Genomic DNA, 25,539 nt, shown 5'->3' on the forward strand with positions numbered 1-25,539 from the left:
CCTCAGTGCACCTCATATTGAGCAGCCCTCTTATGACTAAGGAGGGTGAGCTTCCAAGACAGCCCACAAGTTCCACCTTTTCACAAGTTTGCCTTTTTCTCAAGTCTGTGAACAACATGAAAAGCCTCTAAAAATTCATTGAAGTCAATGTGGCCATCTTTGTTGTGGTCTATGCTCAGGACTAATTTGTCAAGGGATTCATCCTGTGCAGCAATGCCCAGGTAAGAGGTGAAGAGTTTCCATGTCTGGCTGAACTCCTCAAGAGAAATCAGACCTAAAGGAGACAGACAGCAGATTGCTTTTTCCTGTGCTGTTTCCCCTTCGTGCATATACCCATACATGCATGCACTTTCCTTCCCTGCAAGAAAGTTACCTGTCTACCATGGCTTTGGTGTGTTTTGTGTTTTCGTGACTGAAGTACATTTTTACTTTAGATAATGGTTGAATATTTTTCCCAGTAGAATTCAGAAAGCAGCAAATACTGAGAGTGAGAGTGGAAGGGAGAAAAAGCCCCCCAGAGAGTGAAACCAGTACTGGAGAATGGGGTATGTGAAAATTTTTTGTCAAGTTAGGCTCTGTGCACTGTCCCTTATATGGTAGCAGCCTGGCTGCTTAAATTAGTCTTCCCTAAACTGGAAAAATGACATCACCTCTGGTTCTTCTATAATTAGAAGCCTTAAAGAGGAAACACAATGGGGAAAAGATAACTAGTATATGCTTCCTAGAGCTGGTACAGTAAAATTACATAGACTTACCTGAGTTATCTTTGTCAATGATGTTAAAGATGATCTCCAGATCCTTTCTGTATCTGCACAGTGTTTCCACTAAAGCTGGCTCAGCCTGGTTTTGAAATTGCATACAGGAAGCCATTCAGACCTTGGTTTGAGTTAGCTTAACCAACAGAGTATGTACAATCCAGTTCCAGTTTCCTAGTTTAACTTGTCAAATGTTAAAAAAAAATCCTTATGCTCGAGTTCCCTGGAATAACACTTTGCCTTGCTCTGAGGAATAATCAGATAAACCCCGTCACTTTCAGATGGCAGAGCAAAGGGGGAAGGAGCCCTTCACACCTCCTACCTTCAGTATTTATTTGTGGAAATATGGATAATCTAGTGAAGACAGTGTAGGGAATTGGCTCTGGACCATGTTTAAAAAGCTCATTTCAAAGAGGGTTCAGTGCTCTGGGCAGGATTTGTCGCATCTCCTCAGCTACATTATCTAAATGCCCTTGAGAGTCAATGGAAAGTAAGAAGCCGTTTAGCATGTGATTCATCCAACCTATTTTAAGCATCTACCTTAGCAGGGGATGATGATTCGTACTCTAGCAGTGCTCATTTTTCTCCAGTGACTATAAAAGGAAGCTCAGCAACCAGTTCAGATGTGGATGTCTACCCGATTGGCCAAACCACTGCCTTGTGCTCCAAGTTGCACCAAAAGCTGTTCCTCCAAGATTTGCAAGGAGGTGTTTTTCTCCTTACCTCTTTTATAGGTTGATCCACTTTCAAATCGTAAAAACATGACATGAAGTCAACTTCTCCATCTGAGTTCATCTGTGCTAACTGAGACCGCAGCATCCTCCAGGGCAGTTCCAGCTGTAGGACAGACTCCATCGCTGCAGCCCAGTCAGGGACAGAAATACAGCCTGCCAGAAGGGGTCAGCTCATGGTTATAAGCGGAATGTGGCACAGCACACGTCGGTCACCAGCACTCCTTCTCAACCACTCTCGAGAACCATTGCAAAACATGAATATTTTCTGTTAACCCTAGGATAAAAGCCCTCATAACAATGAGCCATGGGGTTAGACTAGACATTTCCACAGGTCCCTCCCAACCTCAACAACTCTGTGATGCTATTATGATGTTCAGTGTGTTCTAACACTTTTTGAGAAAAACAGATTATGCCATGAAGAGTACTTCAGATTTCAGCTGAGCTGCAATTAGAGTGACATGTGGCTGGAAAACTCAGCAAGACAGAAATATGTCAAACAGCTGTTCAATGGCCAAAAGAAACAGTACCATCATGTTATTGAGTGCCCTTGTAGGGGCACAGTCAAGTGAGGAGCCATCACAAGGAAAAGTTGTATTTGTGGTAGAAATCAACTTCTTACTCCTACGTAAATCTTCATGTATTAACTTACCACTGACTTTCATGCAGCTCATGGGTGAGTGTGTCTGCTAGAGGTACAGGCAGTCAACTTCCCTCATGTACCTCCCAGACTCAGAAGGAGACCAGGTCCCCCTCATCTGAGACCCCAGCTCCCTGTCTGACATCTTCTGAAGACATGGAGGACACCACCTAAGAGAAGGTGGTGACCTTTAAGCTTCTCAAACTGGATTTACCTGCCCACACTCTGCCCAACAGCATTTATTTTCCCATGTCTTTCAGTTTTCTTCTTCCTACTTAAAGCTTCATCCTCTCAAGCTGTTTTCTGGGGCTTGCCAATACCACCTTTGTGGTCAGGAAGAAGATGAACCAACCTCTGCTGCCCTCCAGCCTTACACTGGCAGTCAGGCAGGCAGGACCCCTCTCCATGGGCTTTGTCCCTTCTGCCCCACACATAGACATGGAAGTGTTTTCCCCACAGCAGCAACTGGACAGAGAGGGAGTGGTACCTGAGCCATTGAGGTCATATTGTTCAAAAGCACTAATGAGTTCGGACCTATGAGCATAAATTATCTCTCGTAAGGACTTTAAGGCAGATGATTCAATTGTACCCACCCTAGGAGGAAAAAAATCAGGGCAGATTATTAAACAATTTAAACCCTGTAGCATTTTATACTTTTTAACACTCATTATCAAATTCTTATATCCTTTAACATGTAGTTTGTTTAAGTAGGATGACCCAAAACATACTAGAACGCTGCAGCAGGCAAGGACTTGGAGGGGGACGGGGGGGGGGGGGGGGGGAAGCCAAACGAAACAAACCAACCAAACAAACCAAACAAACCAAACAACCAAATCAAACCTAAAGTACTCCATAAGAATAATCTGAGTTTATGAGATAATTGAGTTTATACAGGTAATTCTAAAGCTGCTCTCTAGTAATCTGACCACAGTATTAGACATGGCAAAGCTGTCATGATAAACTTTTTGAACTCAGTTCATAACAGGATTTGTTCACTACAGCCTTAAAGCAGACCTGACAGACAGGTGGAGACCCTTTACAAGTCCCTGACAATTGCCTGTTCTAACCTCTTAGGTTATATAATTACCTTTGTGAGTTTCTCAGGAAGCCAAATTATAGCATTTGGAACAAGTTTTGTCTACTGTATTATTTTTTAAATTGTAAAAATAGGGAAACAGGGGAAATCAAGGAAAATAGATACCCATTAAGTTACTCAGTCAAGCTCTAGATCTGTGGCAGCTACTCACAAGTGAGTATGTGCTCACTGCATCCAACACACAGCTTTACCTCTCCTGAAGACTCAGCCCGTGTTTGTGCTTGCTGACTTGGAACTGTACAAACCGAGGCTTCAGATCAGGACCCAGTTTGATGTACGCTCCCCGGTTACTGCCCTCTTCGTAATAGTTAGAGGCAGAAAATATGGTGATAACCTGATCGTAGGAAACAAAAACTCAATTGGCCAGAACAGCTCTTCTTGACACTGAGTTCTGAAACTGATCTTAGGAAAAAATGCAGGTTACAAAATTAAGTAGATACGAAATCATGTCATTCACCAAATTGCTTTTGAGTCAGAGGTCTGGTCCTGTATTTTTGATCTGTCATAGGAAGACTTCAGTTCAGAGGGCTGTTAGATACAACATGCTGTGTAACAGAAATCTCTTTGTAAGACAGACCTGCTTTTCAGGATTCTTGCTGGCCTCCCAGTACGGCACATCAGAAAGCAGGGCCAGAAGAGAAATCATTAAGTTACAAGGCTCCTAGAGCATCTCTTACACTGTATTTACACACAACTCTTCTCAGGGATTTTATTGATGTCTCTTTGTTTTCATGTGAACAATAAGCAGGTCCTCACTCCCTGAAGCTGTGAACAATTTTATTTGGTCAGAACTTGGTAATTTGTTATAACACCTATCTAGCACAAAGTTCCCCCAAACCCAATTTAAAGAAGTCACTTTCTTTTCTATTTTTAATTAATGTTGCAGGCAAATCTACTGTGGATGTGCCTGTCAAAGTCACAAGAGAATTCTGCTTTACATGAAAGCATCTTACCTTCCTACCATGACTGATTTCATAACCTTCCCTCTTAAATTCATGAGACCTGATGAGCATCTTCAGCTTATATCTTTTGAAGAGCCTGGAAGTGATATCAGGACCAAAGTAACAGCCTGCTCCTCGACGTTTGTTTGGTGTACAGCCTTTTTGGCTTCTTGGGTCACTCCAGAGAATGTCAACGATCTACAAATAGCAAACTCAAGCAAGTGAGGATTGATAGTAAGTGAAGATTGAGAGGCTCTGGCACTCTAAAGCACTGACCACAGAAAAAGCCCACAGTAGAGGCAGAAAACACACCTGAGCAAACATGTAGGTCTTCTGTTTTCTTCCCTCCTCTCAGAGAGTGTTTTTTGGGCCAGAAACTTTTATTCTACTTTCCTTAAGAAATATTATCTAGATTTTGGATAAACATTTTTTTTAGATGAAATACCATTTCACAGCTGAGGTTTGCAGACTTGGGCAGGTACATCAGAAACAGTACCTGGGCTATTTTGAAGAAAGCAAATGCTGCCTTCTTCATATGTAGGTGGTTTTACCTAAACTAAGCTTGGGAGTGCCTGCTCTAAACATGACAAGAGCTGCCTTTGGCTTTACTGTCTTCAGTTAGCTTGTGTTTTAGACCAAGACTTTACATATTAGCATTTTAGCAGGGTTCAGACAGGAAGATGAATTATCATTGTTTAATTATAGTCAGTAGCAAATACTATTCAGAATATGTTAGTTTAAAATTGCTGGACACGGTTTGCACTAACACATTGCACTTCATGTTTGTGAGCATGGCTGAGTGGATGGTTGATTAGCTGGGGTAAGGTGTTGCTTGTGTCCACTTTGTTAGGTTTTAGGTCAGATAGGTATCACATTTTCAGAGATGGATTTGCTCTGCAAATTAAACTTTCCAAATTTCCACAGTTTATTAAATTACAGTACAAAAAAGTTCCATATTGGCTCTAGTATTCAAGAGAAAATGAACAGGCAGAGGATAAAAACTTCCCATTCTTGAGTAATCAGCCTGTAGGTTTCAGGAGCTGGGTGTTTTTTTGGACTGTATCAGCATTCAGCTGCCAAAACCACAGCCAAAAAATGGTGCTCACTCTCACCAAGAGTTGCAAAGTCTGACTTGTTTAAACTGACAACCACGTATGCACCAACAGATCCAACCACAGGAGGGCATGCAAACACATTTCATACTGAGCAGTTTCCTCCTTCTAACAGCTAGGAAAGGAAAACACTGGTAAAATTGTACTTGTAAAGTATAAAAGCACAAGCCTTTACTAACCAGGTCTGCAAAAAGCATCCAAAAACCTCATAGCTGTGTAGTGTACTCCCTAGAATGACTGGTTGCTTTTTAAGAGACAGTTCCCTTTGACTCAAACATACTGCCTGAACAGAACAGAGGTTTGGTATCTGGTATCTGTGTTTGGTTTCACCTACTTGTTTCCATTGATCCCAGGTGGGACCTGGAGGCGAAGTTGAGCCTGAAGGCTCAGGGGAGCCCGATGAAGACATGTGTTGTGTCCATCTTGCATTATGCAGATCAACAGGCTGTTTATTGAGTCTAGTTATGGAAATCGTCTCTTTCATTTGGTCCCGTTTGCCGCTCACTGACTTTGGTGGCCGTATCAAAGATTTCAGCTTTAAAAAAAAACAAACAGCAAACTTAAGTTGTTACCAGCACATAAAGTTGATGCAGAGATGTTTGCCGAAAGGCACATCAGTTCATGGTTCTTCTAGTCAGGAAAACTCCCTAGGAGTTCCACTCAATGTTGAACTCTCATAATGTCCTGAACTCCCAGATTTGGAAGAAGCTGAAGGTGTTTGGCCCTTGCAGAAATTTTGCTTTAACCTATCAGTAATCAGCATCTTCAGAACTGCTCTCATATTCTTATCCAGACACACAGACTCATTTCAGCCACAACCAATCTTAAGGTCTCCTTGTACAGCAAGTATGGCCTAGGCTCAGGGATGACACTTAAGTGCCCAGCTTCCCTAGAAACAAAATACATATTCATACTGAAGATGAAACTGCATTCACTACTGTTCTGACACAGTAGCATGCTATTAGGTTAATTTGGCTGAAATAAATGGAATATGAGGAAGATAACAGTGAAACTGAGGAAGCATTGTATCAGGCCTTTAATTGTTAAATCAACCTCTTCCAACTTGCATGGGCATTTGGGTTTTTTGGAGTGTGTGCTATGGCTTCATGAATGACTGTTAACACAGATTCTTCACAAGGGAGTCTTCTCATTTGAAATTTTCTTGTACTAGTTTATTTCAGAACAAAACAAAAAACCACCCTAAAAAACACCACCATCAAAACACACACCCCCCACTGCCCCCCAGATTTTACTCTTTAACAAAGAAAAGGACTGAATCAAACCAAAATGCAAACAACTGGGTTATGTCCCAGTGCACTGACCTGACCAGTATTTGAGACCTGTCAGATGCAGCTGTACCAATTAAAATACATCACTTGGCCTTGAGTGATACTGCTCTGGGTTGTGACCCACACATGTCTCATTAGCAATGCTCTCCTGTGGCAGCAACTTTGACCTGTTAGTTCTGCATTTCATGGATACTGCATCAGAAACATGCAGAGCCCAGCCCTGACGAAAGCACGGGCAGAACCCAGCTCAGAGTTGAGACACCCTCATCTATAGTTAGCCACCCAGTTCAAGTGTTCAGTGGTACAGCCAACAGAGCCCAGACTCCAATGATCAGATGGATTCACTGCTCTTTTTCACATCTTTGAAAGCCAGAGACACACCTGGTTGTCCTGTAAAGCACTTATTTCTGCATTAGAAAACATGAGAATTACAGAAATAGCTCTAAATTCCACAAACATTAATGACAGGGTACCCTGTGCTGCTTAAACATAGATCTTCTATGCCATCTGAGATGCTCTGCTATGTCTGTGGAACAGTGTGAGCAAGGCACATACAAACCTGACCTAAAGGAGACTGGTGGAGGAAACCTACAGGGAAGACTTTCTTCAGAGGCAGGTGAAAGCCAGAGATGACATCCCTAGCCTATGGAGTCCTTCCATGAACATGTTCCTAAAAAACTGGCTCTCCACCAGATCTTCTGGATCTCCACTGATTATAGGAAGACTCAGCACCCAGATCACAAGCAGACATTGAGATTTTGTTGTCCAAATCGAGACCAAATCCCACACCATTTTCCACTGATTTGAAAGAGCTTTGTTTGCTCACCATTTCAGGGGAAAAAATGAACATTTTTGTTTTCTAAATCCCTGAAAAGCAGTAGTTTGTGTTTTCTCAAGGCCAGGTCTTAAGTTTGATCCTTCTGGAAAGGCTCTCCCACTTGTACAACACTCAGCTGCTGCCAAGGGAACGCCTCACAGGTGGAGAACTTCCCACACACAGCAGATGGCAGAAGCACAGCCCCAGGACAAAAGCCAGTGCTAGAAATACATGGATAAATTGGTTTCTAGTGTTTAGAAATGCCTGAGAATCAAGTTCTTTTCATACTTTCTGGCTAATGCGTCATCACTGCAGGAAGGGGGTATCTAAAGTGTTTTTAGCTATTGTAAAGTCAAAAGACCCATGTTATTTTACAGCAGCCAAACAATTGGCTCTCAACACCTACTGAAACTTTCCTTCCTAAATGCTGATTTTGAAGAAAAATAGGACTCTTTCTTTTCCTTACAGCAATCATTTAATTTCCTAATACAAAAATCTTGGGCACAGCATTTGTCATTTGTATCTCCACGTGAATATGATCTCACCTTGTTTCTTTCAAGTGCCATCAGGAAATCCAAATCTGTGGTGTCTGAAATCCCTCCATGTAGAATAAGAACTTTTCTATCAATTATAGTGGCAAGGGGAAGCCAGCTAAAGACATCTTGCAGAAGAGACAAAATCTGTTTGCTGTGTTCCTGTAAAATATACTCTTATATTAGATCCTATTTCTGGGAGATTCTGTTGCTTCCAAGTTCAAGATTTTGCTGAAGCATCTGCTATAATCTGTATGAACAGTTTCATCCAGGTGACAAACAGAATAGCAATACTGACAAACAAGTTCTGACATCTACTTTAGGGACATTTGATTGTATAATTTAGCTTTTTTTCACATTCACCTCTTTTTGTGTCATTGAATGGCCTTATAGATGTTATTTATTTCATCCCATAGATCTCTGAGCAGAAAAGACTAGCACTTAAAACTGTTTGTTCAGTTATTCCACTGATACACCAAAATAAATTGAACTACATCACTAAAGCTATTCTGTGTTACACCTACATAAACTGGTTGAAAGTTTCCTTGTTTACACAGGTCTCATTTTACATGTGCAAGACTACAAAGAAAATACAGAGGAACGAGGAGGAATCTTACCTTGTACTTCTTTGAAACTTCTTTTGTGAAGCCATATCTGAAAACAGGACAGCATCATGAACTGGTTTTCAGTTTGCCCCTTCTGCATGGTTTCCTGTGCTACAGTGTTTGCCAGGAGTTTTCTAGCCCCATTTTTCTCTGCCATTCCATCTTACCTCAGATTAATGTGCTTTCCTCCACTCTGTCTTGAGTTAAACTGATTTCCTGTACATACAGAAGTCAGGAACAGACTCTATCCCTATAATCATTGTAGCCATTTTGTCAGATTTACCTTTTAGATACCAGAGAGGAATTTCAAAGAAACCTAACAGAGTTTTTGTCCTCATATCATCATGGAATCATATCATGGAATGGTTTGGATTAGAAGGGACCTTAGAGATCATCTGGTTTCAACCACCCTGGCATGGGCAGGGACACCTTTCACTAAACCAGGTTGCTCAGAGCTCCATCTGACCTTGCCTTGAACATGTAGCTTTTCTTAGACAATGTCATCTATAATGTCTTTTCCACCAAAAGGATTTTGATACCTCATTCTTGTAACACCAAGGTATCCTTGGTTGAGGGGCATTTTCACAACACTCAGCTTTCAAATTTACACATTTTCAGTGCTGATAATCAAAATGTCCAGCAAAGAGCCATATACTGGAATGCATCTGTGCACTCCATACCATCACAGATTTAGTTAATATTTTCTACTACTCTGGGTGGGTATTTTCCTACCTTGTAGGCTAAGTAACTGATCTTGGTTTATGTTTGTTGGCTTTTGGAGGATTTAGGGGCTTTTTTAAATTAAATGCTGAAAAAGTATCATGTGAAACCAATTCTCTTATATGGATCATTAATAAGGCTTGACTATGGGCCTCTAACCCAGGTCTATGCCTGTGCTAAAACAGCACTGTATTCTGTGTGGTCACATCACATGACAGAAGGGATCCAACAGGTTACCCACCAGTCAGTCAACCAAAGACTTATTGGTGTGGCTTAGAATAGCAGGGACTAGGAGTGAGCACTTCTTCCCACATCTGTGAGATGATTTTTAATGCAAGTCACATTTTCACTGCAGCCAGAGCCACTGGCTTTGCTCAGTCCCTTGGCAGCACTGTACAGCTGAGTACAAACGTCTGTATTAGAAAACAGGGTCTCAGCTGTTCCTGCAGTGGGACTGATGACACCACCCAACCAGTGAACCTCCACTGAGCAGAAGGTAGAATATTTACCTGCCCCTTGTGTTTGAGAAGTGACATCTTAGTCTAAAGTTAACTGAAATATCAGCTTTAACTAAATATATGCTTTAACTAAAGTATCATCCCTCCATCTGTCCTCCTTCCCCAATTTTGATACTCTGGAAGCTGCACTAAGGCCTCTGACTTCAACGAATTATGATTAGGTCAGAGACAAGATACAGTTCCTGTGTCTGTAATGAGGATGTCCCTCTCCCCCTCACACATCTTGAAGATGCAAAGCTACACCTGAACACCTAATAAGATATTATTTGTATCTTAGAGTGTGACAGTGGCTAAAGTAGCATTCAAAAGCTCAAACATTTCTAGTGAAAGGCCAGATACTACCCACCCTGCCCTCCAAAATCTACCTCAGGTTCATTACGTAGTCTTCATGGTTTCCTCTATTCAAGCATAAATTATTGGGGTAGATAAGCAAAAATGTAAATAGGATTATAAGTATTTCCATAGAATTTTCCCCTCTGTCAACATAATCACCATTAAAGACATAACGGTTTTGTTTTGAAGGCAGACCATTCTGCAGGAAGAAACAACAAAAAAAAAGGATGTTTAGAGATGCTGCTATGGCACTATGATAAAGAAAATAGTATTTAAATGAAATCACATTGCTAGAAAATCTGAAAAAACCTGCATAATACAGAGATCTAAAAGGTAGCATTTCTTTATTTCCACTGCTTAGAATAAAAACCTCCATATCAGACAACCTGTATAAGCCATCACAGAAGAGATGACCTCTCTAGCTGTTCTTATGATGACATCTCTAATCCTTTCCTCTACCTATTAAATTAAATGGAACCAAAAGGAGCATCAGTCTTGCAATAAACTGTACTTTTCTGTTAAGGCAACTGTTGCCAGGAAATTGTGCATTTGCAAACAGAAAGGAGTCATCCACTTTGAATGGAAGATAAGAAATCCATGAAAAATTATCTTGTGACACAAGTGTGAAGGTCCTTATATTTCCTTTCATGGTAAGAAAGTGGATTTCATGTATTTATATTGTTTGCAGTGTACACTTCCAAAATTCCTGAGAAAGACAAAGACCAGTGGATATAAAATCTTAATACAGAACACTGAAGAGTTTGATTCCAGTTACTGTAATCCTGAAAGCACTACTTGAATTTTGCTCACATTGCACTTTGCCCAATCAAGACAAAGACATACTTGAAAGCTCACAGACCTGAGAGGTTGTACATAAGGGTATTTCTTACCTTTTTCTTTTTTTTTCCTGAAGATACAGAGCAATGCTTTATGAGTGGTTGCTCATCAAAAGATAGTATTTTGAATTGATGGTATGTTTCATTTGATGAATTACCAGTACATCAATGGGTGCCATCAGCTTACAGAAAATACAGCACCAACTATATGCAGCTTCGTCATTTCCAGTCATGAGCATCAGAAATATTATTTCAACTTTGACTTGTCAGAAAAAGGAAACCTCTGTTCTCACTACTGATATGCACAAGAATTACCAATAGAATATCTATAAAATCACCTTACAACTGTGGAGGGCACTATTAGCAGGTTTAGCAGCATTGCAAGATCCTACTTTCTGAAGACAGCTACTGTGTTTGGTGTCAAGCACTTCCTGTGTTCCTATGGCACTCCCTGTTGTACTTCCTTAGTAGATTTACTGCAGAATGCATGATTTGGCCAGGGACTCAATTAAATGCCTAATTTGAATTTATAAGGAGTATCTTTTTTTTTGTCCCAATCAGTGTCCTGTGCTGTTGTGTCAGGAGACAGGAGTGAACCCTGGTCCCTCGCTCCTGACTGCTGTAAATTTGGCTTCCTTGGATTTTGCTTGTTCTGAGCCCTTTCCAGGTTTACTTAGATGAGGCCTGTGCTTACAGGAATGGCCACGTATGAGACTCTGCTAATGCAGTGGGTTGTAGTGGCTTTCAAAAAGAGAGGATGGATTTCAGGAGTGGAACAGACATCAGAAACTCAGCAGCAGTTTCTGGAAAGATGAACTAATAAACACTTTGCCTTAAAACCAACAGGCATGTGAATCACCAGTAGATTGTGAGTATATATGCAACCACTCTGCAGTCATCATGGATCTACTGAAGTACTCTCCTGACTCTATCATCTTTTTTGAAAAGCTTACACACAAATTTAGTTTTTAACAAGTTTGTTTTGAACTTCCAACTTTAATGTGACATTTTAGTTTTGTTCCACACTCACATAAAGATTTATTTTTTTTTCTGTGGTTTTGACCAACAATAAGAGCAAAACTAGATTAAAGGCTGTTACAGGCTCTGACATGTCAGAGAGGCAAACAAGGCCCTCTAAAGATAAGCAACTTGCTGCTGGGCATCATTACTGTGTCCTGGGTTAGTGATTAATTAACTTCCATTTCTTGTTGGCATTTTCTACAGCTTAAAGCTATTTCTATCCATAACATCTATTTAACAATCTAACTTAGCAAAACATAATTTAAAATTCAAGCATTTCAAGGAATTTTGGGAAATGCTGTTATTTAATGGAGCTTGCAAGGACTGAATTAACCTTACAAGCTGGCTATTGAGGAAAAAAAAGTAACTATCTTAGCCTCAGTCAAACCACGTGTACCAATTATACACAATTTACAGCATTTTATGGATAAGCTGTAGATTGCTAGCTGGTGGTTTGTAAAATTGCTGTGACAAGCCCTGGACATCACTCCATGCTCAGGGTGTGTAGTTTCCATGCAGGCCTCCAAAATCCCTTTCAGCTCTGCACAGCTCTGTGCAGACTGAGATCACTACACTAGTCATGGCACTGCTTAGGATTGCACCCTTTTTTTTAAGGTTATGGGTGGTTCATGCCAACTCAGAGGATGAAATCCCTTCCAACTGAAACAGAGTTAGGGATGGAGAAAAAAGTGGATCCCAGAAGCTGACTGGGTTTGCTGCTCATCTGAGTAAACTGCTCAGAGGGGACAGAAAACACTGTCTCATTTAATTTGCTTCTAAATAATTAAGCTGCTCAAACATGTGCTCTCTATATCCTCAATCACTCTGAAACTACAAATTATTTGCCCATTTTATTTGGTTTGGTGGGAGGACTCCCCCTAGAAGTTTAACAGAGAACAACTGGGTGTTATCTCTCGTCCCTGAAGTCAGTGGAGTTTTGGCTTTGAATTTAGTGAAGTCAAGATTAGAGTTGCTTAGAGCTTTTTTTTTCTTTATAGCATGCATTAGAGAGGGGGAAAAGAATCATCATCTGTTTACTCCAAAGGAGTGAAATGCAGGCTGTTTGCAGTTGTAAATATAACTGTTTAACTATCAGAGCATTTCTCTTCAAAATAGTTATTTTTCCCATTCCAGGTTTGTGTATGAAACCAGTAGGTATCATACCCTTACTCCAGTTTCAAAAAAGAGATTGTCTAATTAAAAGGACACCTAAAAGACTGCAAGCCAAAGACCAACTAAATGTGGCTCATTAATAAGAAAAACAGAACACTGTAATAAGGTTTGATTACACTTCAACAGGCTTCAGGTAGCACTTGTGCAAAACAAGCATGTTTCCATTCAACACGTGTCAGATAAAGTGTAATAAAGTTGGAAGCAGCTGGAGAATCACATCATTTAAACACATGGTTTAAATCACTTCAGTCTCCATTCAGTGCAGATGAATCAGACACAAACCTTTTCCCTCGGAAAGCTCAAATCAAAGAGAGTATCTGTTAAATGAAAGGTGGTGATTCATGCTGAAGATAAATGAGAAACTAAATACACAACATTTCCTGCATCTTCAGTTAAATATACAATTGTAGAAAAAGATAGCCTGGAGCTTAATTTTTTTCACATCAGTAAAACAGAGGCATCCTTTTTTAACATGAAAAGAAGGATATGTAAAGGGTGCCCAAGGTGTGTGAAGACTATGTGATTGCTTCCAAGGCTTAAAAAGCTTTTAAACAGCACCCTTTTTTGTTTCCTGTTTAAAAAAATAAATTAAAAAGCCCCTGCAGGTATCACTGGAAGGCCTAAATGAAAGCTTGTGAACTTTTTCTGAAGAGTCAAAATTATCCATGGTGTAGTGTCACATCAGGAACTAAGTTAGCTCCTATTTTAGCAGACTTTTGTCAATATAGAATTTGAAACAGTGGCAGAACTTTGGAGACATTGTAAGGAGCCCTTTTAAGTTTTGATTCATGCTCCAGTTCCGCATTTAGGAAAATAACTGCCTCTTAGATCTCCTTCTCCACACTGGGCAGGAGGATACAGAGAAGGAAAAGGCACAACAAAGACACCAAATTGTTCCAGGACTTGTGTGTGTGGTGTATGCACACCTCATGTACAATTCTAACTGTGATAATCTGTCAGACATTAATATGTGTTCCTAATATCAACTCATGAAGTGAAAATGCAACATCTCAGAGTACCTACTTACCTTATAGAATATGAGCAAAAGATCATCTAGGTTTCCATGCAAATCTCCTACAGGAAACAAAAGCAATTATTTTTTCCATTTTCTCACAGAGGAATAAGAAACTAGAATTATAAAACTGGAATTACTTAGTACTAACAAGTTTCTCCTTTTGTTTCTTAGGTATATAAAAGCAAAAAATGTCACTAAAAGACATTTCAAAATGTGATAGACCTCTACATCCTAATGGGTTCAAATTTGCTAAGTAGCCTTTTATGTACTGCACAACTGAACACCTGTTTCAGGGACAGGTTTTCATTGCTGCTGGCAGCATTTGAGGGAGAGTGTCAAGAACTGGCCATGTATTTATGCCTCAGTTCTAAGGCTACAGGAATGACAGATTTGGCCCTTTCTGAGATGTTTGTTTGGAACAAGCAAGAGGATTCCATCCCAACAAAAAGGATCACTGCAGCACAGATCTCCTCTGGATACGACTGGATTTCATGCTCACAGAGCCAACCTTCTCATGTCTGTGACTCACCACCACAAAGCCAGAGAACGGTTTCAGAACTCATCTTGTGGTACTGAGCTTTCACCACCAATGATTAGGAGAGGTGACATTTTTGCCCTGTCTACATGTTTTCATTGCAACTTTTGATTAATTGTGAACCTGCTGAATTCATTCTGAGGGATCCTTCAAGTTATGACAGATATTCATCCTGTGTGTGGATGTGACATTTCAGGCATACATTTAATTTGCATCATTAATTTGAAAAGAGAAGAAAATGGAGAGAGGGATACGTTATTTTAAGGAAATCAACATTTTGGACCAATTATGCTTAAAAATTGGTCATCCATCTTCTGCAGAGGAGCTTTCTGGTTACACAAGCTATTAGTTTCAATACTGGAAGGGGATCCCTTCAGGTGCTGTTTACACAGTGCAAATGCAATACAAACATGAAGAGGTATGTTTGCTTAACAAGAACATGTTGTGTTGTGAATAAGTATGAATCTATGTTTCCTTGGTTTGGAGAGGGGTCTTTTTTGTTTGGTTAACAAATTGCTGTTTATACAAGACCTTATTTAAACATGGCAGTCAAAGTAGGTCCATAAAGGACATCTTAGAAACATTATTTGCTCTGCACATGTCACAGTACCCTTCCTTATACCACTTTACTATTACACATTGCACACACTAATAGCTGTCAAGAGTTATGTCACCATTATTGTTCTGTTTTGGAGCTACCTTGTTCTGCAGTGAGTCAGGATACTGCATCCCATTATCCATAATTTACAAGTGTAGCAAAATAGATGTGCAATGAGCTCTTCATTCTTTCCTGTGTGACACACATCATTCTGTGAGACTAATTTGCTGGTTGTGTAAAGACTGATCCATCCTCTTGGGTCTCCTTAGAAATTAGGGTTTATTATAATTCCAGTTCATTCTAGATAGTCATGCAGTCAACACAAGGTCTTTTTTGCCACACATATTAAGCCCTCATTAAAATCATTACTGAGTAAATGATGATGGTAAGATCTTTTCCTGAGTGAGAGGAGAAAGAAGTGAGACTTGCAGTGATCAAAATACTTGGTGGCATTTTAGGGGTGGAAGTGAAGGAGTATTTAATACACACTGCAGTGTTAGCTGAATTAATACTGACTCATTCAGAAATGTTGAACAAGAAAAGGAAAGAGGAAGTGAGGGATTTTCTTGAAATATACTTAGTATGACTCAGGAACTTTGTTTTTTTGTTTGTTCCAATTTATGCATTCGTGGTGAAAACAAACAAATAAATAAATAAAAACATCAAGAACTTTCTTGTATTGGCAAAATTTGGAGATGCTGTATCATTCCCTAACTACTCAGAATACCAACCCATAGCCCAAAGCATTGATCTTCTCTGGCACCTTACCACAGATAGTTATATCCTTGGAGTAGGAGGTTGAAAGACGGCTGATATTTGGCATCAGTTTGAGAACTCTCCTAGTTTCACACAGGAGCTGCAGCACATACCGGGCATGAAGTTGCTGTGGAAAAAAAAAAGCAGGTAGAAAAGTAAGATTTCTTAGAATTAGCAATAGGTCTCTCTGCTTTGTTAATATCATACATGTATTGCCAAGATTATTTACACTGCAGACCTCCAGACATGCTTACAGGCTGTATGGCTTAGTGTTGGGAACTAGGAACGTTCATGGCTTTGCATTTACTTCCCCATGAGTGGATATGGAGTCCTTAACAAACTTGCTCTACATATTTTCCCCTTTTATTTACAGTGTTCTGTTTCAACAGAGTTCTGATGAATTTTGGCAGAGGAGATAGATGAGCTACAGACTGACTTTTCAAGATTCATGTTTTAAAGCAAACAAAAAAGGCCAGTTACATATAAACATTTTCCTAATAAAATGCCAATTACAGTAAAAAAAGGGAGAGCAGACAGTAAGGTGCAGTTTAGGTGGACTCATTTATCATGCACTTTGTATTTGATACTTTTACAATCAGCCTCCACAGAAAATTACAGAAAAAAAAGGTACTATTTTTCAGCAAATTACAGAGCAAGATAGACCCTTATCCCCTATATACAGCATATTGTTACACATAAATAATCATAAGTTCAAACAAAGCTGTCTCATGTAATGCCTCCAAGCTCCACCCTCATCTTGTGAGTGGACAACAAAAGGGCTTGCTCAGGAATACAGAGAATCAGGAACAGCCTTCTCAGAGCCTTGGAAGGTGTGGACAAGAAACTGGAGATTTGTGGTCTCACTCTGTTCCACTACATTAGCAATGCTTTATAGTGACTCTACTATTATGGTGGAGTCTTGCACACTGGAATGAGGTGATTATCCCTTACACCTCAATGCCTCTAAAAAAATGAAGTGGGGGACAAAAGAAAAAGGACCAAACAAGGAGAACTTTTAACTCAGAAAAAAAGGACAGTTTCTGTGTTAGCTTGGGACACCTTCCCCAGTCCTCCACTCTCAGTGCTAACACCTGCCTAGCAGCTGATAAGGATTCCCATTCTGTTTCACTAGCCCCTACTTTGTCCCCAGTGCTGGATCTGGTGGTCATGCAGCAAAGCAGTGAATCAAATCTGGGAACTGGTCTGGCTAGAACTGACTGCTTTTATTTTATTGTGTTAGCTTCCAGCCAGACCAGTTTCCCAAGACAGCTCACCATGCACCTTTATGATCACATAGGGGTAGCAGGAAGAGGTAATGGGGGCTAAGGAAGGGTGAAATATTTCTTTGGGCACCTGTTAAGCCATACATTGGATTGTGGAGCTACACCTTAACAGAGATGTAAAATAAGTTAAAAGGAATCAAGCTAGTTGCAATTTACCTCTTTATTCCTGAAAGCATTAATAAGAGCATTGGCATCTCCAACAGTAAGGGGGAATGAGAGTCGTGGTCCACAATATGAGTCTGGAACATCAATTTTCTCCTCAAATTCTGTTAAACTTAAGCATTCATCCACCCCCTGAGGAACACTAGGGCTGGTGGGAGAAACTGGAACAGGAGGGAAGAAAAAACAAAAATGTAGAAACTCCACCAGTCCCCGTGGAGCTGTAACAGCATGATCAGAACTGGCTGAATAGAACTAGTTTAATTGCTGGAATATTACAGTGGCTAATTCCTGTCTTGAGTAGTGGAAGAGCTCCAGGTCTCCCCAGATTGTTTCACAATTCTAAAACCAACAAACCAATCACCCCATAAACAAGAAAAAAAAAAAGCCAACACAACCAACAGAAAAAGTAGGAAAAAAGTTTGTTCTAACAGCCAGTGATCAGGGTGCAAAACATCATGCACTGAAGTTCTGGAGCAGTCTGCTCCCCTGGGTAATGAGAGCCATCACCTGTTACAGACTTCCTTTTCCCTCAAAGCAATGAGATACAAAAGCTATGGCTGACCATTTAATGACCATCATCTGTTTAAAGTTCAATATTACATTTTTAATACAGGCTTTGAAGATTCACTTCTATTGCTTTATTTTCTAAGTAAAATTTTTAGGCTAAATACCAGCATGTCAGGGATTATTTTAAAAGACACCTACAAAATCCTATTTACTCACCCTGGATTTCAAAGAACTCCTGGCTGATACAACTAGTAAACAATTTCAGCTTTTGGTTAACATAAAATCATTGGATGAATTAAAGTAAACCAAAATTGAGTGGTGAATGTAGAACATAGCTTCTAATTTTCCTGGAACATGGAGAAAGCAGGAATATTGCTAATTGCTTCAATCCAATATTTTCTTGACGTACTCTGGAAATGTATCTGATCAAACTGCAGATTTCATTTTTATTTCTTGCAGATTGTGTTTACCATACATTATTCTAAAAGAAGGAACCAGACCCTAGAGGCAAGTGTTCTAGCAGCTGCTGTTGCAAAGTTGCTCTTTTGAGATGATTATTGTGAACCCTTTTTGCTGAGCTACAGGTAAGTTTTCTGCAACCTTGATTTCATGCAACTGGAAATAAAAATGTATTATTTATCTGTAACTGTGACTCAAACTAACAGCAGCCAAAACCAACACTTGGCCTCATAAATTATGAGATTCATAAAGGTCAACTTGTCTTGCAACTGGATTAAATCCATACTAAATAAATAAAAATACACTCTGGATTAAAAAGACCCCCCTTTTTATCAGCGCTTCTTCTTTGACCTGATTAACACACTTGGTGCTAATGGAATGTTATCCTTATCCATGTAAATGGATGAAGGCATCAAGTAACAGCAAGGTGCTCAGGGCTCACTGTGTCCACCAAGTACAGTTTGGTTTGCACCTTTCACCACAGTTACAGCTTTGTCTGGCCAGACACCAGAGCATCACCTTTAGACTGAAATTGTTGGTTCACATACAGTGATCGGCCAAGCACATTTGCACCAATTCTTGTTCTCAGGATGGCATCCTCCTCTGCAGGGGAAGGACATGGCTGCAGAGCACAGAGCCAACTCCTCAGACCACCCAAATTCCTCATTGCTTCCTTGTTTTAGTCAGAGACTCTCCACATCTGACATGACTCTTTCAGAGTCAGTGGTCTCACAGTTTCAAGCCAAGCAGACACCTGCCCATGCCTGCTCCTACACCTGCCTTACCTTCCTGCATGCAGCAATCTCATCCATCACTTTGCCTCTGAACTGGAACTTGCCTTCCTCAAAATTTTACTTCCATTTTGGCAAATGCCTAGGCTGGGAAACCCAGTCTCCTTCCCTGCAGGGCATCTCTCTGCAAAGTGCACCCCATTTTCCACTTTTGGATGAGTTGTCAAAAGCCAGTCATGGTCATTACCCTTACAGTGCACTTACATTTCCCCAAGCAGTCTTTCAGCTGATTTTAAGGCTTCTTCCTGCACAGGGTGACTGTCTCATCTCAGAGCAGTCAGTAATGGATGACCTAATGCAGTTTGGGATTAGCACACTGGCCAACAAGTACCCCAGCCCATCACATGCTCCATGCAGGACTAATTCTGAAGGATTCAGAGAATTACAGAATATGCTGAGTTGGAAGGGACCCACAAGGATCTTCAAGTCCAATTCTTAGCCTTGCACAGCACCATTCCCAAGAGCCACACCATGTGCCTGAAAGCATTGTCCAAATGCTTCTTAAACTCAGTCAGGCTTGGTGCTGCAACCACTTCCCTGGAGAGCCTGTTCCAGTACCCAACCACCCTCTGGGTGAAGACCCTTTTCTTATATCTGACCTAAACCTCCCCTGACACAACTTCAGGTGGCACTCGCCTTGTTTTGGTGTTCAAGTCAAAGCTCTCAAAGCTCTTTCCGTTGGTATTGAAACACAAGGATGAAAACTCTTGGCATGTGTTCAGGCACATGTGTCTGTCAAGACAGAATGAAACACTGGAGGGTTTCTGCATCTCTCCACTGACTACAGGGAGCACAGGCAATGACCTGCTTTGTACTCTGATGCCAGAGGTCTAGACCAAGCGCAGCGAGTTGAGCTTTCATTATTAACAGACTCCATACAACTACCCTACAGCCATATTCCATGTTAAACACAAAGGCCAGAGCTAAGTGGAGTCAGTTTGACTATGGAAAGCCCAAGGACCTGTTTTCCTGACAAGACCACCTCACCAGGGAAGTTGAGCCAAATCAGAGCCACCACTGCCAAAGATGTACGCACTATTGAGGTAACTGGGAATCAGCTACTTCTGCAGCTCTGAAATTAGTTCTGTGTTCTGCCACCATCTGTGTGCCTTCAGATTAACCACTGGGGTACCTGAGAGCATCTCTGACTCCTGAGAAGTGCTCTTACATATGACACCACAGCCATCAGGTCAAAGCCAAATGGTCCTTGAGACTACAAAGAGGATGAAGATTTCTAAAATGCTTCAAACGTTTATTCCTTCACTCCATTCCTAGTGCTGTAAGTTGCAAGCAGCTGTAACTTATTTCCCACTGCAAGAATTGCTCTATGCAAAAAGTCTTGGAAAGGTGTTAAAGCTGTAAAGGAGGCATCCCAGGGAGTGAAACTGCAGAAAACAACACTTTTTTTGTTTGTTTTTGTTCCCCTTTGAAGGAAGGCTCCAGGAGGTGTGGTTCCTACCCTGGTGACCTTGAGAGGTACAGCCTGTGATGCCTTAGATTCCCAGTCCCACCTTTCTGCCAGGATGCATTTGCAGCCTTTTCACCCTCAATGTGCCCACAGAAGAGTGAGTAAATGGGTCACCTTTTGTTGTAAAGAGAGTTTCCAGCTTTCTCTGATCAGAAAACTTTCCACTGAAAGGCTGAGTAGGTATGTACATTTGGGGGCGGAAAGGATGGAGAAAAGCGTAAGGTAGAAAAGCTATTTTTACTTCCCACAAACCCTTGAAAAATAGCCTTTAATAAGATGCAAAACAAGAACAAGACACTCAGCTATATAATATCCCAATCATAAACTGTACTGACACCTTAAGGAGAATGAGAGGATGAAAAAAGCTTTAGGGTATAACAGATAAACAATCACATCAAAAGCACTACTGTGTAAATGAGATGGTGACTGCTTTCTCTCTTTGAAAAACTCATTCTGAAAAAACGATTAAAAAGAGGAAAGTGACAAGATGAATACTGAAGACTGAGTGGTTTACAATGTAAGGAAAACCAAAGATCACAAAATGCTCAGGTAGCTTTCTCATCACATACTGAGAAGAACAGGCAACCCATTCCATGGTAAGAATATTATATGCTGACTTCTTGGAGATGGCTTTTGAAGCACATGCTATCACTTTAATTTAAATAAGCACACACTGATGAAAAAGAAAACAAACCCAGAGAACTGTGGGGTTTAGAAAATGCTCAGGAATAGCAAAGCCAATTTGAAGCCTCTCTGCTTGTTATGTTTACACTCACTGTGGTTCGCATCTTAAGACAGTGATTCAGCAGAAGTGAAAGCAGTTCATGAAGAATCTCTCTATTCAGCACTGATTTTGCTTACATCATGGGTGCTGCAAAGGTCATTTCCAGAGGCAAGCAATCAAGAGCTTGAAGTAAAGAATGCACAGAGCCAGTAGTTGGACAACATAACCACAACCTGCACAAAACACATTTGATATGCAATTTCTCAAAAACAATATCTAAGTCAGGTCCTTTGCACAGGCAGCCTTGGCCATGTCTCTGTTAAATATGCACCGTACAGAATTTTTCTGTTTCATTTTGGGATCTCTGACACAGGCTGTTAGAAAGGGGTAAATAACAAACCAAGATGAAAATAAAGCCTTTGGAGCAGTAATCAAGTCTTAACAATGTCAGTCTGAATAGATGATTTTTTTAAGAAAGCAAGAAAAAAAGATGCTTTACAATTAAGCCTACACTTTATCATGTATTTCAGCCTTAACCACACCTGCAATTTCCAGTATCTGCATAACCAAGAAACAGGCTACCTGCACAGGGGTGACAAGGGGCAGCCCACAGTATCTTCCATCTCCCTCCCTGTGCACAGGTGAGGTTTGGATCTCCACCTGCCCAGGAACAGCCTATGCATTTAGCACTGGGCCCTGCACCAGCCATGTCCTGAGCCCCAGCAAGTCACCTGCAGCACCTCACCCTGTTCCTTCTGTCAGTACACACAGTTAATAAAGGTGGATAAATCACACCTACAATAAGCAGCTCTAAAATTCCATTATTACAATGAAAATAGAGATTAACACTATTTCTGCAAATCTCAGACCCAGCACTATTTTCTTTCCCACTCAGATGGAAAAGCTGAACAGATGGGCACTATCAGCATGAAGAAATAGATAAAGTGAGCAGTGTCCAATTTTCTTTAAGTTTCCCAATTCCTTCCCAGGAAGTTAAATGACTAAAGCAGATTTTTTTTTTGCAGAATACAGCAGTAATGGAAAAGAAAAATCAAAGGAAGGACTATTGTGTCATCTGCTTTGACTCTGGAGTAAGGCTCAAAGTAATTTATTTTACTGCAGAGCATTAGGCACTCTAAAGTATTTAAGAGAGAAAAACAACAATTTCTACCAGTTGTCATTAGAACACTGAACCACTTATGGCTTTGATGGTGGTTTTATCCTTCTATCAAAGTATCTTGTGCAAATTTTAATTGGAGTAACCCATGACTGGACCAGATGAAAGGGCATTATCTTGTAATGCAATAAGAAAGGGACAGCTTCATTTTTAACTCCTCTGGGATTAGATTTATTCTGAATTTATTCAGGGAAGTAATGTTTGCTTTCTGGACTTAAGAATCACTTTCAGTCTGTCCTTTTGTTGAGCTTGACCTCAAAAGTAAGCTTTGTCTAAGGATCACAAAATACTTCAAAAATTAAAGGTTAGTTTTTGAATAACTGGAGTTTATTGAGATGGTTTCTAAAGGTTTATGTGTGGCAGTTTAAATTTATTTAATTTTTAATCACTCACATACTGATACATGTTTTCCAGTGAAATCTAGAACAAAGAAAATTAAAAAGTGGTCCAGAACTGCTGAAACAACAACAATAACCACTGTGGGATCACAAAACTCCCCGAATGTGGGAAGATTGGTTGGGAAGTCTGTAGCCCTTTGGAAAACCAGCAGAACTTGAAAATGAGCCAGTAACAGAGTTGAATAAACGTCTGCAGATATCTCTGTCCATTGCATTTAAAGGAAATATAGCTTGCATATGTAAACCTTGCTCACTATCGAGAGTGTAAAACCTATGTCAAATTACTCTTTGTTCTTCTCCCCCTTGTTTCATGAATAATGGATTAGCTTTAGGCCTCTGCTGTAGACAGATATACAAACTGCAAATTCCTTAGTTAAGAACTATTTGCATGTTGCCTGCCCCTGGATTGTAGAACCCTATATTAAGCAAGAAGCTGTACAATAAGATGTCTTTATTCCTCCCTCCGAATAAAGTCCGTTTTTGACCGTCTCAAACCACCAATTAAAAAAAGGGACAGAAAAAAGAGAGGAAAAACAAAGAGAAGCAGCCCCTTTGAAGGCAACCTCTGATTATATCTGCCCTAAACCAACTGAAGACAGTCTTTCTGAATAATCACATCTCAAAATTTAAGAAAACATGCATAGAAAGCTGTGAAAATTGGAGTCCATAGGACTACCATGAGAACAACTGAAGGGCAGTAACATATAAGAAGGCATTCTGAGCACCTCTGAGTATTCTTAAAAGGACAACTTACATCTTGGCTCACTGAATTGATACTGAGCAATATCAACACTTACAGGATCAAATTCGTATTACAGTATTTGGCAAGTCAAACCTCAACCCCAGCACGTACCATAGGCTGTAAACATCAAATCTAACTTACCTCACATCAGGTTTTTTCAAACAGAATCTCCACATTACTTTTATGTTTATCCTTACCTGAATCAGGATTAGTACAGTGATCCAGCATGAATGTAAAAAATGTCGATAGCTGAGGAAAAAAAAAGAAAAGAACAAACACACTGATCAGTTTAGGGGATCCAACAAGCATTACCTCCTTCCTTACTCAATTACTAGAAATTTCCCATTTAGGGGGATCTAAGACACTACTGTATTTTCCCATAGCATCAGCCTGCAATAACGACACAACTTGTGTCTTATTGCAAAAATAGCTCTCTCTCTCTCTTTCCTTCTTTGCTATGAATTCACAGATTGGCACTATATGAATACATAAAGTGTTCCAGGGCTGTATCAGTGCTGCTGACGTGTAATTCAACTTGCCCATCACCCATGCTTGGACTTCCTTTGTAGTCAATAGAAAGAAACTGCTACAATGCAGTGAACTGACTTTAGACACAGATGCTAGGATGAACACAAAGGCCTAGAAGTTCCTAATTTCCTGTACTGACCCTCACAGAACCTGGGCTCACATGCTAAGACACTGTTGAACATATATTGCCTTACAGACACAATTAAGATCACTCATAGTGGGATGACCTGCAATCCCAGGCTAACAGAGCTGCTCTACAGGAACCTCTAACCTAGATAGGGTTCTATGGGCACGACTCATGCAGTTATAAACATATGCACATGTATGTACATGTACACACAACTTAGTTCACATGTGAGGCAGGGAAGTGGTTTTATTAATCAGGACCCAGCTTCATAGGAAGAAATAACCAAATACCCATTTTGTTTGTGCAACCTCAGTGTTTTGGGAATAATACAACTGCTTGTACAGGAAGAATGCAAGATTACAAACCTGCAGTTGATCTTGTTCATCAGCGTATTCGATTGACCGGAAGATACTCAGGGAGTAGCGGCGCCTCATCTCTATGCGGGCCATGGTAAAGCGGTACCAGTTCTGGATGAGGATGGCAGCTCTAATGACTGTCGAAACAGAAGGTGAGGCAGGGCACACAGATGCAGTGTCATCTACAAGGAAAACATGCATGCTGCCTTTGCAGAAGTGTGCACACAGATGACAAATCCAGTCCATTGTGCACACTCAACAAACAGTAAGATGAAGCTCTGTAAAAGTGAGACTGAAAACTGTTTGCTGACAATACTTGACGCCTTTACTGTTTCTGTCTTCAGAGACAGATCCCAAACTAGCTGACTTGCTGTGGTAGTTTGAGCTTTAGTTTCAGCTAGGCCTCAAATTAGCAGGCTCAGAGAATTTACGTAGATTAGGAGAGACAGGTATCACCTGACTTAAGCAACCAAAGAAATATTTCATACCAGATGATGCAAACCTGAAATATGAGTACAGAAGTAGGTGTTCACTCAGTTCCATCATGGCTGAAGTAGAGGCAGGACGTGCTACAGCTGTTCTGCTGTGCTGGGCCCTGCTCCTGCTGCTGCTACTTGCCTTTTGTTTGAATTCAGGGAAGTAGAAATATTTTGTTGTTATACTTTCTTTTTCTTGCTGAGTGTCTTTTAAGGTGCTTATAGATCTAGAGTGATAGAATCTCTTTTCGATGGGGAGTGGGAAGATATTTCTTGTTATTTCTAACTTGTGTGTGTGTTATATTGTAGTTTAATTTT

At 40.4% G+C, this 25,539-nt stretch overlaps 1 protein-coding gene across 1 annotated transcript in view; it reads right to left on the reverse strand.

Annotated features, from left to right (window-relative positions):
• Window positions 1-80: 80 nt before the first annotated feature.
• PPEF1 (protein phosphatase with EF-hand domain 1) overlaps window positions 81-25,539 on the reverse strand; it is a 43,738-nt gene continuing 18,279 nt past the window's right edge. The window contains exons 4-18 of the mRNA XM_071574159.1: window positions 24,755-24,882; window positions 23,932-23,983; window positions 17,463-17,629; window positions 16,036-16,150; window positions 14,147-14,193; window positions 10,123-10,289; window positions 8,532-8,568; window positions 7,927-8,076; window positions 5,610-5,810; window positions 4,176-4,361; window positions 3,414-3,556; window positions 2,614-2,720; window positions 1,479-1,642; window positions 756-840; window positions 81-274 (exon numbers count right to left, since the gene is read on the reverse strand). Of these exons, the coding sequence (XP_071430260.1) occupies window positions 81-274; window positions 756-840; window positions 1,479-1,642; window positions 2,614-2,720; window positions 3,414-3,556; window positions 4,176-4,361; window positions 5,610-5,810; window positions 7,927-8,076; window positions 8,532-8,568; window positions 10,123-10,289; window positions 14,147-14,193; window positions 16,036-16,150; window positions 17,463-17,629; window positions 23,932-23,983; window positions 24,755-24,882 (1,943 nt within the window). The remainder of the gene's footprint in view (window positions 275-755; window positions 841-1,478; window positions 1,643-2,613; window positions 2,721-3,413; window positions 3,557-4,175; window positions 4,362-5,609; window positions 5,811-7,926; window positions 8,077-8,531; window positions 8,569-10,122; window positions 10,290-14,146; window positions 14,194-16,035; window positions 16,151-17,462; window positions 17,630-23,931; window positions 23,984-24,754; window positions 24,883-25,539) is intronic.

The sequence above is a fragment of the Pithys albifrons genome, chromosome 1 (assembly GCF_047495875.1).
Source record: "Pithys albifrons albifrons isolate INPA30051 chromosome 1, PitAlb_v1, whole genome shotgun sequence".
Classification (NCBI taxonomy): Eukaryota; Metazoa; Chordata; class Aves; order Passeriformes; family Thamnophilidae; genus Pithys; species Pithys albifrons.